Raw genomic sequence first — 15856 nt, 5'->3', positions numbered from 1 at the left:
TTACATAAATGTATTACATCCTAACGTAAAATATTTCCTGACAAGCTTCATGCTGGATGTGGTGGGCATGACTCACAAAGAAGGTAGGGTGTGTGTGTTATGATGGGCTGCGTGTTGTATCAGTTGTTCTGAACACAACTCTGCTGGAGTACGATTTCTATCAGCGTTAATATAAAACGCTTGCGATCAGGATATGCACATGTGAAGCAGTATCATACTAGAATGTGTAGGGGGGTGTGGTGGTGGGGTGTGGTGAGGGTGTAGGGGTGTGTGGTGGTGGGGTGTAGGGGGGTGTGGTGGTGGGGTGTGGTGAGGGTGTGGTGGTGGGGGTGTGGCAGGGGTGTCGACTTCCCTGCCTGGCATCGTTAGTCACTGACATCCTACAAGTTCCGACATGTGTCAAAGCACATTTCATTTTAGATCGTGAGAAGAGTTTAACGGAGCAGGGACAGGAGAAGCCACCACCACCACCACCACCACCACCACTACTAGCACCACCACCCCCACTAGCACCACCACCCCCACTAGCACCACCACCAGTACCACCACCACCACTAGCATCACAAGTTCCTTACCTTGCTACCAAACAGAGACGCCTCGTTCAGCTCACACTTGATTGTTAAACAGATTATCGGACGCCTTTTGGTGCGGAATTCTTATTAATTTCTGCAGGAATTACCACTGGATTCTAGTGGCTTCCCCAGTATTGGAATTGGATCCAGCACAATTTTGATGACTTGCCCGCAAGATCTGGGGAAGATGGCCGCGTCCTCGCGGGAGAAATTCTCCCTTGATTTTGCTGCTGTTTTTTTGGTTTCTGGATTTTGATTTCAGTCGGATAGTAATGGGAAATTTGTTGAGTAAGTTTGTGTGTATGGGCTTGAGTGTGTGTGTGTGGGCTTGAGTGTGTGTGTGTGGGCTTGAGTGTGTGTGTGTGGGCTTGAGTTTGTGTGTGTGGGCTTGAGTGTGTGTGTGTGGGCTTGAGTTTGTGTGTGTGGGCTTGAGTGTGTGTGTGTGGGCTTGAGTTTGTGTGTGTGGGCTTGAGTGTGTGTGTGTGGGCTTGAGTGTGTGTGGGCTTGAGTTTGTGTGTGTGGGCTTGAGTGTGTGTGTGTGGGCTTGAGTGTGTGTGTGTGGGTTTGAGTGTGTGTGTGTGTATTCACCTAGTTGTTCTTGCACGGGTTGAGCTCTGCTCTTTCGGCCCGCCTCTCAAACTGTCACTCAACTGTAACTAAGTAATAACTATTGTTTTAACACACACACACACACACACAGGAAGCAGCTCCGTAACAGCTGTCTAATTCCCAGGTACCTATTTACTGCTAGTTAACAGGAACATCAGGGTGAAAGAAACTTTGCTCATTTGTTTTTGCCTGGTCCGGGAATCGAACCCGGGCCACAGAATTACGAGTCCTGCGCGCTGTCCGCTCAGCTACCCGTCCCCCCGTAACTCAGTGTGTGAGTTTGAGTGTATGTAGTCACCTAATTGTGCTTGCGGGGGTTGAGCTTTGGCTCTTTGGTTCGTGTGTGTGTGTGTGTGTGTGTGTGTGTGTGTGTGTGTGTGTGTGTGTGTGTGTGTGTGTGTGTGTGTGTGTGTGTGTGTGTGTATGTGTGTGTGTGTGTGTGGATTTGCATGCGTGCGTACGCGCAGAATCTCCAAGAGCGTGTCTGATTTCCCGGAAAAAATGAGAAAATTTGCCCATGTGAGGCAGCACCTATTTATATCCAATTCACAAGAAAGAGTCAAGTGGGTTTGTCGAAGCTGTCAGTCTAGTCTTGATGAACCGTAGACCGCAAGTTGTGTTGACTCTTCTTTAGTTGTGTAAATAATCTCTCGCCTTCCTTTGTCTTTATTCAATATTCGAACACTTACAAAACATTTGGGAAAAGTGAGATAGTCTGAGTTTGTGTAGTTCATTAATGGCTTTAGTTCGCTATCACCAGAGTGATATTTAGTTGGGTCTGGTGTTAAAGTTTTCTGACGGTGATTCCTCTTATACAAGAAGACATTGCATCAGAAATTAAGATCTATTGATTCCCTCGTCAGCTATGTCCCCAGTTCTTTAACCAACACTGACGGACTGTGATCTTATCAAATGGGTTCTTTCTAAAGCATGTAGGTGATGCTAGCCTTCAATCTCGTTCTGACAGTTGTTGCGACGGCGCTGGAACCAATCGTATTGGCCTTACCATTGGAGACTTTCGGCGCCGTGGAGAGGATTGGGGGGACCCTGCTGCATGGGTAACAGCTTCTCCCTCGTATCTACCTACCCTGGCTTTGCGCCCTGGAGAGGCCACTCCAGACCAGAGCGCAGCTCCATAGTCTCCTGAGACTGATGGATGCCTATTTCTAGGAGGTGATGGTTTAGTGAGGGAGATACGACTATCCATACATTATATGGTCATTACGACATTACTTCCAAGATATTGATCATTATGGCTTAAGCGAAGTGACAATGTGTTATCTGAATTTACATGAGGGCTACTATACCTCTAGTGGCATCGACGGGGACAGAAAGCCAGTGGCTTGCCAAATGTACCCCTACCCCATCCTCATTATACCTGAGAATTTTTTCGAACCCAGTATATCCATACCCATATCAGGATAATAAGTTTACCTCCAAGATATCGATGTTATACCATAAATCGCTATCCTGGCCGAACGCGTGAACGAATAAAAACATCTAGAGTGTTTGAGCTGTTCCGTACACGTTCGGGCTGGTGTTCGGTGCCAATTAGGTCTGTGATTTCCCACGGGTTCGAATTTGGCTTCGAGGGGACGAGCGGGAAAGCGAGAGAGGGATGGGGGGGGGAGGCGTCACCAGGGATATGTAAATGATCTAATGTTGACGGACAGGTAATGTGTGTTCCATCTTATCCCAGTTGTGGCGTGTAAGTGTCGGTTACGGAGGGCCACACGCACAAGATGATTAATGTTGGGATAGAGTTGGTGGATGGTTGGCTGGATGGTTGGGTAAAGTTGGTTGTGTAAAGTTGGTGGATGGTTGGATAAAGTTAGGGGATGGTTGGCTAAAGTTGGTGGATGGTTGGATAGAGTTAGTGGATGGTTGACTGGATGGATGGATAAAGTTGGTGGATGGTTGGGTAAAGTTGGTGGATGGATGGCTGGATGATTGGATAAATAAAGTTGGTGGATGGTTGAATAATGTTGGTGGATGATTGGCCGGATGGATGGATAAAGTTGGTGGATGGTTGGGTAAAGTTGGGGGATATATGGATGGCTGGTTGAATTAAAGGAGAAGATCCTCTGTCCCATACAAGTCAGGTTATATTACAACCCGCTCTGTTAATTTGCCACAACGTACAAAATCCATCGTCTTAACCTAACAAGACCAGCGCCAACCCAAGCAACCCACCTAGCCTAACCAACCGATCCATAGAAAACAGTAATTTTTGTGAGCCGATATTTGTCATAACACGTTGTATTTGGTACGTTAGTTACCGTAATGTTTCACACCAACGTATTGGTTTGGAGAGTACGGCAGGTATGTCGATGCTGGACTACGATGAAAATATCTGTGCCCGAAAAGGTGACAGAGAGCTGTGATCCGCCAATCATGTGAGGGGTGGAGGCACATCCGTGACTGTGTCGATCAGAGACTATAGCCGGAAATGGTCTTGAAAGCTAGCATCAATAAGGGGTTGTGTGGCGGGCCAGAGGGCATGGGACAAATGTGGAACAGGAGATGGGATATTGATTGAAGCGAGTTGGGCAGGCAGTTCTGATCTGCGTGATGCCCTGAGCGGTTGGTGGGGGGTGACGGACACATCGCGAGGGTGTGGAGTCACGGACACATCGCGAGGGAGTGGAGTCACGGACACATCGCGAGGGTGTGGAGTCACGGACACATCGCGAGGGTGTGGAGTCACGGACACATCGCGAGGGTGTGGAGTCACGGACACATCGCGAGGGTGTGGAGTCACGGACACATCGCGAGGGTGTGGAGTCACGGGTACATCGCGAGGGTGTGGAGTCACGGACACATCGCGAGGGAGTGGAGTCACGGACACATCGCGAGGGTGTGGAGTCACGGACACATCGCGAGGGTGTGGAGTCACGGACACATCGCGAGGGTGTGGAGTCACGGACACATCGCGAGGGTGTGGAGTCACGGACACATCGCGAGGGTGTGGAGTCACGGACACATCGCGAGGGAGTGGAGTCACGGACACATCGCGAGGGTGTGGAGTCACGGACACATCGCGAGGGAGTGGAGTCACGGACACATCGCGAGGGTGTGGAGTCACGTACGGGTACATCGCGAGGGTGTGGAGTCACGGACACATCGCGAGGGTATGGAGTCACGGGCACATCGCGAGGGTATGGAGTCACGGGCACATCGCGAGGGTGTGGAGTCACGGGCACATCGCGAGGGTGTGGAGTCACGGACACATCGCGAGGGTGTGGAGTCACGGACACATCGCGAGGGTGTGGAGTCACGGGCACATCGCGAGGGTGTGGAGTCACGGACACATCGCGAGGGTGTGGAGTCACGGACACATCGCGAGGGTGTGGAGTCACGGACACATCGCGAGGGTGTGGAGTCACGGACACATCGCGAGGGTGTGGAGTCACGGGCACATCGCGAGGGTGTGGAGTCACGGGCACATCGCGAGGGTGTGGAGTCACGGACACATCGCGAGGGGTGACATGTCCCTGATGGAGTTCTCCACAACCATCATAGTCAGGTCAGACCTAGGGTGGAACCCAAAAGTTGGTATCGTAGGTAGTATGTATGTGTATTTATTATTTGTATCTGCAGAATCGAGCTATTAGTTCTTGGACCCCGCCTCTCTAACCAATTTATTTTACCTCTATTATGTCTACTACATATATTTCTCTTTCACACGCGCACACACACACATCTCCAACATATCAAGTCATGGGGTGGCACTGGTGGCACTCCAGGGCACTGGGCATGCTGCCCTTATTATCTCGTCCCTGGTCATGTCCCTCTGAAGATATACCTCTCTGTAATTCCTTGCATTTTTCAGTTTGATCTTCTTTACTAGTATGGACTGGGGTGTTCCAGGAAGCAGCCCATAGCAGCTGTCTAACTCCTAAGTACCTATTTACTGCTAGGTAAACAGAGGCACCAGGGTGAATGAAACTCTGCCGATTTGTTTCTGCCTCTGCCGGAGATATAAACCCGGGCTCTAAGGACTACGACCCCAGAGCGCTGTCTGCTCAGCCGCCTGTCGCCCCCAACCCCACTACGCGAGCTAGTTGAAATAAATAGACGAGCTATCTACTGCTAGTTGAATAGACACATCGGTGAAATACTGTCTATTTGTTTCTGTTTCGCTCGGGAATCGAACCTGAGTCCGTGGACTGCAAATCTCGAATGCATGTTTTCGCATGTGTCTTCACTTGTGGTCTGGCGCGTGGACAAGTAGTGGTGATGACTTTATTAAATATAATATAAACATAGTAATAATATTAACAGGAATACAAGCAATAATATCACACTCGCACACATGTTTCAGGATGAAAAGGGGCCACAAGCCGCCCATCCTGAGCACTCTAGTGGCCATCAGAACAGCTTAAATGGGTTTTGTAATTCCATTATTCCCTCCCTCGTCTGGTCCCGGGCAGCAACTCGTGCCCCCATACCACAGAGAGAGACCTCAGCCGGCAACGATCGCCAGGCTGGGCGAACGACAGCCTGGCGATGGCCTAGGTTTGTCATCATCTGGATGTGTCATGCAAAGTATTGAAGAATGTTACCCCTTCTTGCCTGCCCTTCACGTCCCTCACCCCCATCCTAGATCACCTCACCCCCGTCTCAGAACACCTCACCTCCCCATCCCAGAACACCTCACCCCCATCCTAGATCACCTCACCCCCATCCCAGGAACACCTCACCTCCCCATCCCAGAACACCTCACCCCCATCCTAGATCACCTCACCCCCATCCCAGGAACACCTCACCTCCCCATCCCAGAACACCTCACCCCCATCCTAGATGACCTCACCCCCATCCCAGAACATCTCACCCCCATCCCAGAACACCTCACCCCCATCCCAGATCACCTCACCCCCATCCCAGATCACCTCACCCCCATCCCAGATCACCTCACCCCATCCCAGAACACCTCACCCCCATCCCAGATCACCTCACCCCATCTCAGAACACCTCACCCCCATCCCAGATCACCTCACCCCATCCCAGAACACCTCACCCCCATCCCAGAACACCTCACCCCTTCCCAGATCACCTCACCCCATCCCCGAACACCTCACCCCCATCCCAGATCACCTCACCCCATCCCAGAACACCTCATCCCCATCCCAGATCACCTCACCCCATCCCAGAACACCTCACCCCCATCCCAGAACACCTCACCCCTTCCCAGAACACCTCACCCCCATCCCAGATCACCTCAGCTCCCCATCCCAGAACACCTCACCCCCTTCCCAGATCACCTCAGCCTACAGCCCTTCCCATCCGGGACCCACCATGCCCCATTCATCTCCCCCCCCCCTGCACTACCCACCCCACTTTAGGTTTAAATTTCAATCGCTCCCGTAGGAGCAGAAGACGTCGCAGTGCTGAATCATTGTTAAGGTAAAATGGGTTTAAGCGGGAAAAAAATATTCTCAACGGTAGATTATAAATTGAGGTTCAAGAAATGTGAAGATGGGAGACAGGATCCTTTGGTGGGTGACCCAGGGCTCAGGAGTGGGTGGGTGACCCAGGGCTCAAGAGTGGGTGGTTCACCCAGGGCTCAGGAGTGGGTGGGTGACCCAAGGCTCAGGAGTGGGTGGGTGACCCAAGGCTCAGGAGTGGGTGGGTGACCCAGGGCTCAGGAGTGGGTGGTTCACCCAAGGCTCATGAGTGGGTGGTTCACCCAAGGCTCAGGAGTGGGTGGTTCACCCAAGGCTCAGGAGTGGGTGGTTCACCCAAGGCTCAGGGGTGGGTGGTTCACCCAGGGCTCAGGAGTGGGTGGTTCACCCAGGGCTCAGGAGTGGGTGGTTCACCCAGGGCTCAGGAGTGGGTGGTTCACCCAGGGCTCAGGAGTGGGTGGTTCACCCAGGGCTCAGGAGTGGGTGGGTGACCCAGGGCTCAGGAGTGGGTGGTTCACCCAGGGCTCAGGAGTGGGTGGTTCACCCAGGGCTCAGGAGTGGGTGGTTCAGTGTCCATGATAACTTAGGGGGCTCGATTGGACAGGCAAGAAAGATTAAAGACATTATAACGATATGAAGTATTGGAACAGGTTTTGTGTGTGTTAACGTGTACCAGATATATTTAAAGAAGTTCTGCCTCTACCCGTACCGAGTTCCTTCAGTGTTTCTCACGTTTGTCATCTCAGCCGCTCTCTCTCTTGGAAAATCACTCACCACTACCATACCCGAGCTTCCTATTCCCATTCCCCCTTCCTAAATTCACCCATTACCACCCCATTAACTTCTTATAGTCACTGATCACCACCCAGACCCTGATTGGCATTAAACACCATCTACCGACCTTTTTCCTTAACTAACACCACCTATCACCGCTGCCCATCACCCCCACCCATCACCGCTACCCATCACCGCTGCCCATCACCCTCACCCATCATCGCCACCCATCACCCTCACCCATCATCGCCACGCATCACCATCAAATTCAATCCTAGGATAAAATTCAATCATCATGTGTGTCTCACCATCGCTACCGCCCGCGGGAGGGCGAGAAATAAGGAACTGAGATAGAAATTGGTGGCGGCTGGGAGTGGATGATCCACGCCACGTTTGGGATAGATGGAAATTGACAGTTGAGGGAAAATTTGGATATTCACATGGATGTTTGACCTGCCTCTTTCTTTTTCTTCTTAATCTTCCTCCTAATCCGCCTCTCTCCTTCTAATCCCTCCTCCTTCTATTCCTCCATTTTCCTTGTTCAAATTACCACTTCTTCCACCACCTTCACGCTGCCACTTACAGTTGACGCTGACGCGGAGGCCTGCACTTGGAGCTGTTTCCGCACGACTGGCCACTTTGATTCCCTCTCGACCGCCGATACGAGGCAACGGTGCGGAGCCAACGGGAAAGAGTTTAACGACAGGAGTTCAACAGGGTGATAGAAAGCGCCAATGGAATAGTTCAACGTGTTCTCAACTGTACGGGAAGGGTGGAATGTTTCAACGGGCGCGGAGTTTAACAGGTGTGGTCAAAAGGGAGAGACGTCCGGTGGAATGAACCAACGGGTTTGGTTCATTTCTTGACAGCAAGGGCTGTGAAGCCTTATGGGAAGCACAACCCGCCAAACACACACCGGAACTACGACGTTGGTACAACGTTCGAACAAGTTTTAACACCTCCTAACCAGTTATAACAACCAATATAGCAAGTTGTAACAACGTTCTAATACGTCATAAACACGTTAAGCCAAGATGTAACAACTTTATTACAAGTTGTAACAAGCGGAAAATAGAGACAGTTGCGGTTTGTGTTTCCAGGGAAGTTCGCTCTCATCTAGAGTATTCACAACGGTGAGAATAAGAGAGACGTTCAACGGCAGTGGAATAAATGGGTTCAACGGGGGATATCTCCTTTGGAGGATCGACGGTTGATAACTTAGTCAGTAGGGGGTTTAACATAGATATTGGAGACAGACAGGGAGAGTGTGCGAGACAGTAAGTGTACGGTGTAGTCCCTTGTTGTAGGAGGTGTAGGAGGCTCCGTCGTCACTCTTCACTCCTTTCTGGTCACACTGCCATCTTGAGGTTATCTTGAGATGATTTCGGGGCTTTTTTTTTTTTAGTGTCCCCGCGGCCCGGTCCTCGACCAGGCCTCCACTCCCAGGAAGCAGCCCGTGACAGCTGACTAACACCCAGGCACCTAATTTACTGCTAGGTAACAGGGGCATAGAGTGAAAGAAACTCTGCCCATCATTTCTCGACGGTGCCTGGGATCGAACCCAGGACCACAGGATCACAAGTCCCGCGTGCTGTCCGCTCGGCCGACCGGCTCCCCTGACCGGGGTACCATCCGCGGTAAACATTTATGCAACCATATTCCACGTCACTCTGCAATGCCACTTGCAACAAGTAATAACAAGATGCGCCTTGAGCAACGTCAATTCAATCTGCTCCTGATTCCACACAACTCTACGGAGTGGGGGAGTAACTAGAGTCATTTTGGTTTCCTATTATAAGCTTCAGGAATCCTGTTGGACTTACAGAGGTCTCTCGAGACCAATGGCTGGCCTTTTACAAGATACAACCCACAGTAGTGGACTATCTCCCGGGGTACCTATATAGACCAACAGAGGCATCCGTTATAAGGAATCAAGTCCAAATGTTTTGCCCTGCACGGGAGTCGAACTTGGATCAAGCCACTGAAGATGTTGACACAGTAATGTACAGGATGAGGAGAAACAAGCAGTTGTCTCCAGCTGTTTCATCCACTAAACACCACCGTAGTGTCACAGTATTTGACTGTATAGACCCCGTATGGGGTCTATTGACGACCCATAGGTTGGGACCCACTGGACCGTAGAAGACTTGTGTCTTGCCTCTTTCTACTCCTCCTTTCTACTCTACTCTACTCCTGCTCCATGTTTGAAGGCTTAAGGCTTCACTTGTCTCCTTCGAGTCCGCAGGAGCGAGAATAACAAGGTACCACACACCAGGCACCTCTTCACCCCTCCTCCTCCTCCTCAAATGGCTCGGCCAATCAAGTGCGAGAGCCTAGTGTTGGGGGTCACACACCATTGGTCCTTTTGAATACAATGTCGCAGACAAATAACGGCCGCTCGCTCTTTTCTCCTCATTTCCAACGGCCGTTTTCCTGCAGGCGGTTGGATCCCAGTATTACTAGTAACATTTCAAATTCAAATGAGATGCGAATGGTTTGAAGTCGACAATATGTACTACGCTTCTAAAATCTGACTAATACTTTATTCACAGACGAAAGATGTACCTTCTGTTCAGCAAGAGTAGTCGGTCATAATGAAATTGATTAGCAAGCAGACAACGTGGCTCCTGCAAACACAGAAGCCTGCTTGTCTGCTTGTAACTGCTTGCGAGTGTTCTGAATGGCTTAGGAAATATTATCGTCTTAGTCAGTGTGACATCCTGGCTCTATTGAACAATGTAAATGTAAATTACGCAGGAAAGGCATTCTGTGTTGTCAAGCTTATGCTTAATACTGCCCACTCTCCACTGCTGCTCTCTACTCCTGCCCACCCTCTCTACTACTGCCCACCCTGTCTACTCCTGCCCACCCTCTCTACTACTGCCCACCCCCTCTGCTACTGCCCACTCTCCACTGCTGCTCTCTACTCCTGCCCACCCTCTCTACTACTGCCCACCCTGTCTACTCCTGCCCACCCTCTCTACTACTGCCCACCCCCTCTGCTACTGCCCACTCTCCACTGCTGCTCTCTACTCCTGCCCACCCTCTCTACTACTGCCCACCCCCTCTGCTACTGCCCACTCTCCACTGCTGCTCTCTACTCCTGCCCACCCTCTCTACTACTGCCCACCCTCTACTACTGCCTACCTCCTCTGCTACTGCCCCACCGCTCTACTACTACTACTGCCCACTCTGTACTACAACTACCTCCCCCCCCCCAGGGTCGTCTCGCCCCAGACTACCCCCTCTTCCCCCTCCGCTGCTTCCCTAACAACAATTCCCTACAGCTGCTCTTGGTAAGCCAGTCACAGACGTACTTGTGTAACCTGTCTTCTCTATCCTTTATCTGTATTTACAAACATGACATTTTTGCAATTTTGTAACATTATCTTTAGCCTCATGTAATTTGTTATGCTAATTAGTTGTGTGATGTTCTTCTACATATTATAACCTGAAGTGGTTCCTCTGCTCGAATAGCGGTAAATAGGCACCAGAGAGTTAGGCAACTATTGAGGGGTTGCATCCTTGGCAAGGTCAGTATTTGGCCTAGGGTAATCAACAGGCCTAAAGTGTTCCCCCCCCCCCCTCATCTCCCAATAATGGGAAATCACGACATGTCGGAGATGAAACACGGCCGTGAGAACGGGAATCCATAAAGGATGGAGAAGACTTTGCAATAGGAAAGGTAAGAATATGAAAAGTTTGAATAGGCAAGGAAAGATTACGTATGGAAAGATTAGGAGAGGGGAGAAAAGGAGCGGGATACATTGAAAAGGGAAATTGTGGGAAATTGAAAAGGGACACACACACACACACACACACACACACACACACACACACACACACACACACACACACACACACACACACACACACACACACACACACACACACACACCTGAACGATAGCCCAGTACCCAAAACTCCCTTCCAGTAATCCCTCTTCCAAGCGCATAAACAGAATTGAGCTCACAGTGGGAGCAAGATTGGATATAGAATTAGATCCTGAATATTTTTGTCGTCTGCAAGGGTTCGTGTAGAGCTAGTCTGAGGAACATTATATATATATATATATACATATATATATATATATATATATATATATATATATATATATATATATATATATATATATATATATATATATATATATATATATATATATATATATATGTCGTACCTAGTAGCCAGAACGCACTTCTCAGCCTACTATGCAAGGCCCGATTTGCCTAATAAGCCAAGTTCTCATGAACTAATGTTTTTTCGACTACCTAACCTACCTAACCTAACCTAACCTAACTTTTTCGGCAACCTAACCTAACCTATAAAGATAGGTTAGGTTAGGTTAGGTAAGGTTGGTTAGGTTCGGTCATATATCTTCGTTAATTTTAACTCCAATAAAAAAAATTGACCTCATACATAATGAAATGGGTAGCTTTATCATTTCATAGGAAAAAAATTAGAGAAAATATATTAATTCAGGAAAACTTGGCTTATTAGGCAAATCGGGCCTTGCATAGTAGGCCGAGAAGTGCATTCTGGCTACTAGGTACGACATATATATATATATATATATATATATATATATATATATATATATGGATAACACCTCTGGTGCAATTTTAGGGACACATGTCCTCGGAGAAGAAAATAACGAGTAGTCAGAGAAGACCTTGTGGATTCTCACTGAACACGTTAATAGTTTCTTCTACCACCTCTATTCTTGTTTGTATTAATTTTATTAATTGTATTACATTATGTTACAGTTTACAGAAAATACACACATATATGACAATCACTGTTCGAAGACCTCATCCAGCTCTTGAGATGTGGGGTGCGGGTCCAAGATTCAGCAAGCATTTCCTCTCTGGATCGCGACACTGAGGCGCTGGAACAGAAAACTGTCCGCTCTTGAGTCTCAAGTTTGCCTAATGAGTTCCTCACCCACCTCTTTTAGGAACTTAAGTGTACATTTACCCCAAGCGCTCAGTGCCAGAGCCAATCGGCACGAACCTGTAACAACGTTCTAGGTCCCTGTACTTAATTACTTTTCTGGGACTCCCTGAAGGTGGCTGCCCCGCCTCCCTCAGCTGTACTGTGAGGTAAATAAGTATCAGCCAATGTAGACGCTCACGTGTAATCCCATACGACCTGTTTACCTTCCCTCCACGGCTGCAGGGTGACTCCATCTAGGCGTTTTTGGCTGTTGTCAGGTCTGCACAACTGAGGTTCCCTTTGTGCTGGGCACCCAACTGTAGCTAAACTTCTCTTGATGATGTCATTGACTGCTTCATGTCTGGCAATCTTTCCCTGTGTCTTACGACAGATGAGACCATGGCTGCCGTATTGGTCTGCCCGTGCATGGCCGCAAATACACCGGTGCTCGGTGGAGATAGGGGCGGCAAGGCGCAGGGCAACACCAATACTTAGGGCCCGATGGTCCAGGCGGGTGCCCAAGGCGATAGCCAACAGGAAATCCCCGGCATGAGGAGCTTGCACAACTAGGAGCCGTGCTTTTCCCTTCCCAGAAGCTGCCGCCAGCCATGGTGTGTTCTCCACTATGGGGCTATCCCATTTGGCCTGTTTGCAGAGTGTAAGGTAGGGGGCAGTGTGTATAGTTTGGAGCATTTAGGTAGGGGGTAATGGTGAGGTAGGGGGTAATGGTGAGGTAGGAGGAGAGCTACTGAGGGAAAAAGTGCTGAAAGTGTGAGAGGGAACCAGAGAGGGTGAATAGCGTAGTGAGAAAAGGAGGAAGGGGAATTGGAGAAACGAAGGAAATAGCTGTCAGAGAGATAAGAATAGAAGTGATGAGGGGAAGAGGGTTAAAAGTGAGAGGGGCTGTGATTACAGGACCTCGGGGAAATGTGTGAAAATGGGTGAAGGGGACAATAAAAATGATGTAAAGAAGAATAAAGGTTAATGACATACTGTTATAACCAAATGTGAAGAAGGGGAAAGAGAGAGAGAGAAAGAGACTGACAGAGAGAAAGAGAGAGGGCGGGAGAGAGAGATAGATAGAGAGAGAGAGAGAAAGAAAGAGAGAGAGGACGGGGGAGAGAGAGGGGCATGAAGTGTGTGTGTGGAAAGTAATGCAATAAAGGGGGAGTGAAATGCTCATACACGAATAATTAACAGGAGAGGGAGGGAGACGAAGAGAGGAAAGATAGAGGAAGAGGAGGGAACAGGAGAAGTATTACTCGCCGTATTAGATGGGAAAATATATATATTTTATCTAAACACTAAACTCTCACAACAAGAGATTCGATAACTATCATCAGGGAGAGACGGCTCATCCGGGCATACACACCATTAATATAAATATATAAATAAATAAATGTATAAACTTTTGCCACCATCAATGAAGAAAACACCGACTTGCAGACAATATGGATGGCAAGATGCAGGGTATCGATCAACGTATGACAACCTCGACAGCTTGATCCTAACACAGAGCTCAAGTTGTTAGCGGCGGCTATTAAACAAGATGAAGTTCATTAGCTAGGAGAGGCGATGAAGCCAGATAAGCTCAGCCAGAGACTATTACGTAACTGAGTAATCCTTTCATGGCACCGCCTCTCACTGGACGGTTCCTATCCTGCCAGGCCTTGGGGAATATGCCTCTCCCTTGGGAAAAGGCTAGTGGTAGATCTGAGACACAAGAGGATGAGCCGTCTGGTAGTTAGCAACTACACTTTAGTGTCATTCATGCCTTACGGCAAAATACCTGCTTTCATAGTTTCAACAAGTTACAATTTGTTTTGTTGCCCAAACCACATACTAGAAAGTGAAGGGACGACGACGTTTCGGTCTGTCCTGGACCATTCTCAAGTCGATTGTGCTCATGCTCCTAAATGCTCATCTGAATATAGTTTGTTTTACCGTCTAATTTTCAGAGTGACTCATTTGGAAGATGTTGTCTCAGTGAGTCAGACAACCTTCCACATGTACTCCAGCTCACCTTCGGCTCCACCCTGGAAACACAAACCGAAACTGTCTCTAGTTTCCGCTTATTACCACTTGTAATAAAGTTGTTACATCTTGGCTTAACGTGTTTATGACGTATTGGAACGTTGTTACAACTTGCTATATTGGTTGTTATAATTGGTTAGGAGGTGTTAAAAAGTGTTCGAACGTTGTACCAACGTCGTAGTTTCGGTGTGTGTTTGGCGGGCAGCCTCAAACTGTTATTTAGCTTATATGTGATTATAACATTAAATAAAGCTAAATAAAGCTAGCATTAAATTATACTTGTTAAATAGTTTCTAGGGGCCAGGGCTTCTAATATAGGCACAGCAGACACCCAATCTTGGTGTAAACGAAGGCACAGACGGAGACACAGACGGAGACACAGACGGAGACACAGACGGAGAGACAGACGGAGACACAGACGGAGACACAGACGGAGAGACAGACGGAGACACAGACGGAGACACAGACGGAGAGACAGACGGAGACACAGACGGAGACACAGACGGAGACACAGACGGAGACACAGACGGAGACACATACGGAGACACAGACGGAGAGACAGACGGAGACACAGACGGAGACACAGACGGAGACACATACGGAGACACAGACGGAGAGACAGACGGAGACACAGACGGAGACACAGACGGAGACACATACGGAGACACAGACGGAGACACAGACGGAGACACATACGGAGACACAGACGGAGAGACAGACGGAGACACAGACGGAGACACAGACGGAGACACATACGGAGACACAGACGGAGAGACAGACGGAGACACATCTACAGACTCAGCCAATACAAGATATACATCTCAACACATAACGACGTGGCCTTAAAAATCATATAAAAGTAAAAGTATGAAGACACGCAGACAGATAGACAGACAGACAGATAGACAGACAGACAGACAGACACGCAGACAGATAGACAGGCAGACAGACAGACAGGCAGACAGATAGACAGGCAGACAGACAGACAGGCAGACAGACAAGCAGACATATAGAGAGACAGACAGACAGATAGGGAGACAAATACGCAGACCGATAGAGAGACAGACGCAGACAGATAGATAGACAGAGACACAGACAGATAGACAGACGCAGACAGATAGACAGACGCAGACAGATAGACAGACACGCAGACAGATGGCAACAGAGAAAGAGAGTGGAGTGTCTGGCGCCGTTATTGAGTCCTCGAGTGAAGGTTAAATAAAGGAGGGAGAGAGAGGCAGCAGAGTGATCTCCAGAGTGCCTCACACTGCAGGGAGAGAGAGGCAGCAGAGTGATCTCCAGAGTCCCTCACACTGGAGGGAGAGAGAGGCAGCAGAGTGATCTCCAGAGTCCCTCACACTGCAGGGAGAGAGAGGCAGCAGAGTGATCTTCAGAGTGCCTCACACTGCAGGGAGAGAGGCAGCAGAGTGATCTCCAGAGTGTCTCACACTGCAGGGAGAGAGAGAGGCAGCAGAGTGATCTCCAGAGTGCCTCACACTGCAGGGAGAGAGAGGCAGCAGAGTGATC

At 49.0% G+C, this 15856-nt stretch overlaps 1 protein-coding gene across 1 annotated transcript in view; it reads left to right on the top strand.

Moving 5' to 3' along the window:
- LOC138353569 (uncharacterized) overlaps window positions 1–15161 on the top strand; it is a 36920-nt gene extending 21759 nt beyond the window's left edge. Inside the window, exon 4 of the mRNA XM_069306754.1 lies at window positions 14682–15161. Coding sequence (XP_069162855.1) covers window positions 14682–15161 — 480 coding nt within the window. The remainder of the gene's footprint in view (window positions 1–14681) is intronic.
- Window positions 15162–15856: the final 695 nt, after the last annotated feature.

Source organism: Procambarus clarkii, chromosome 58, assembly GCF_040958095.1.
Source record: "Procambarus clarkii isolate CNS0578487 chromosome 58, FALCON_Pclarkii_2.0, whole genome shotgun sequence".
Classification (NCBI taxonomy): domain Eukaryota; kingdom Metazoa; phylum Arthropoda; class Malacostraca; order Decapoda; family Cambaridae; genus Procambarus; species Procambarus clarkii.
This window is presented reverse-complemented; position numbering and strand designations above follow the sequence as displayed.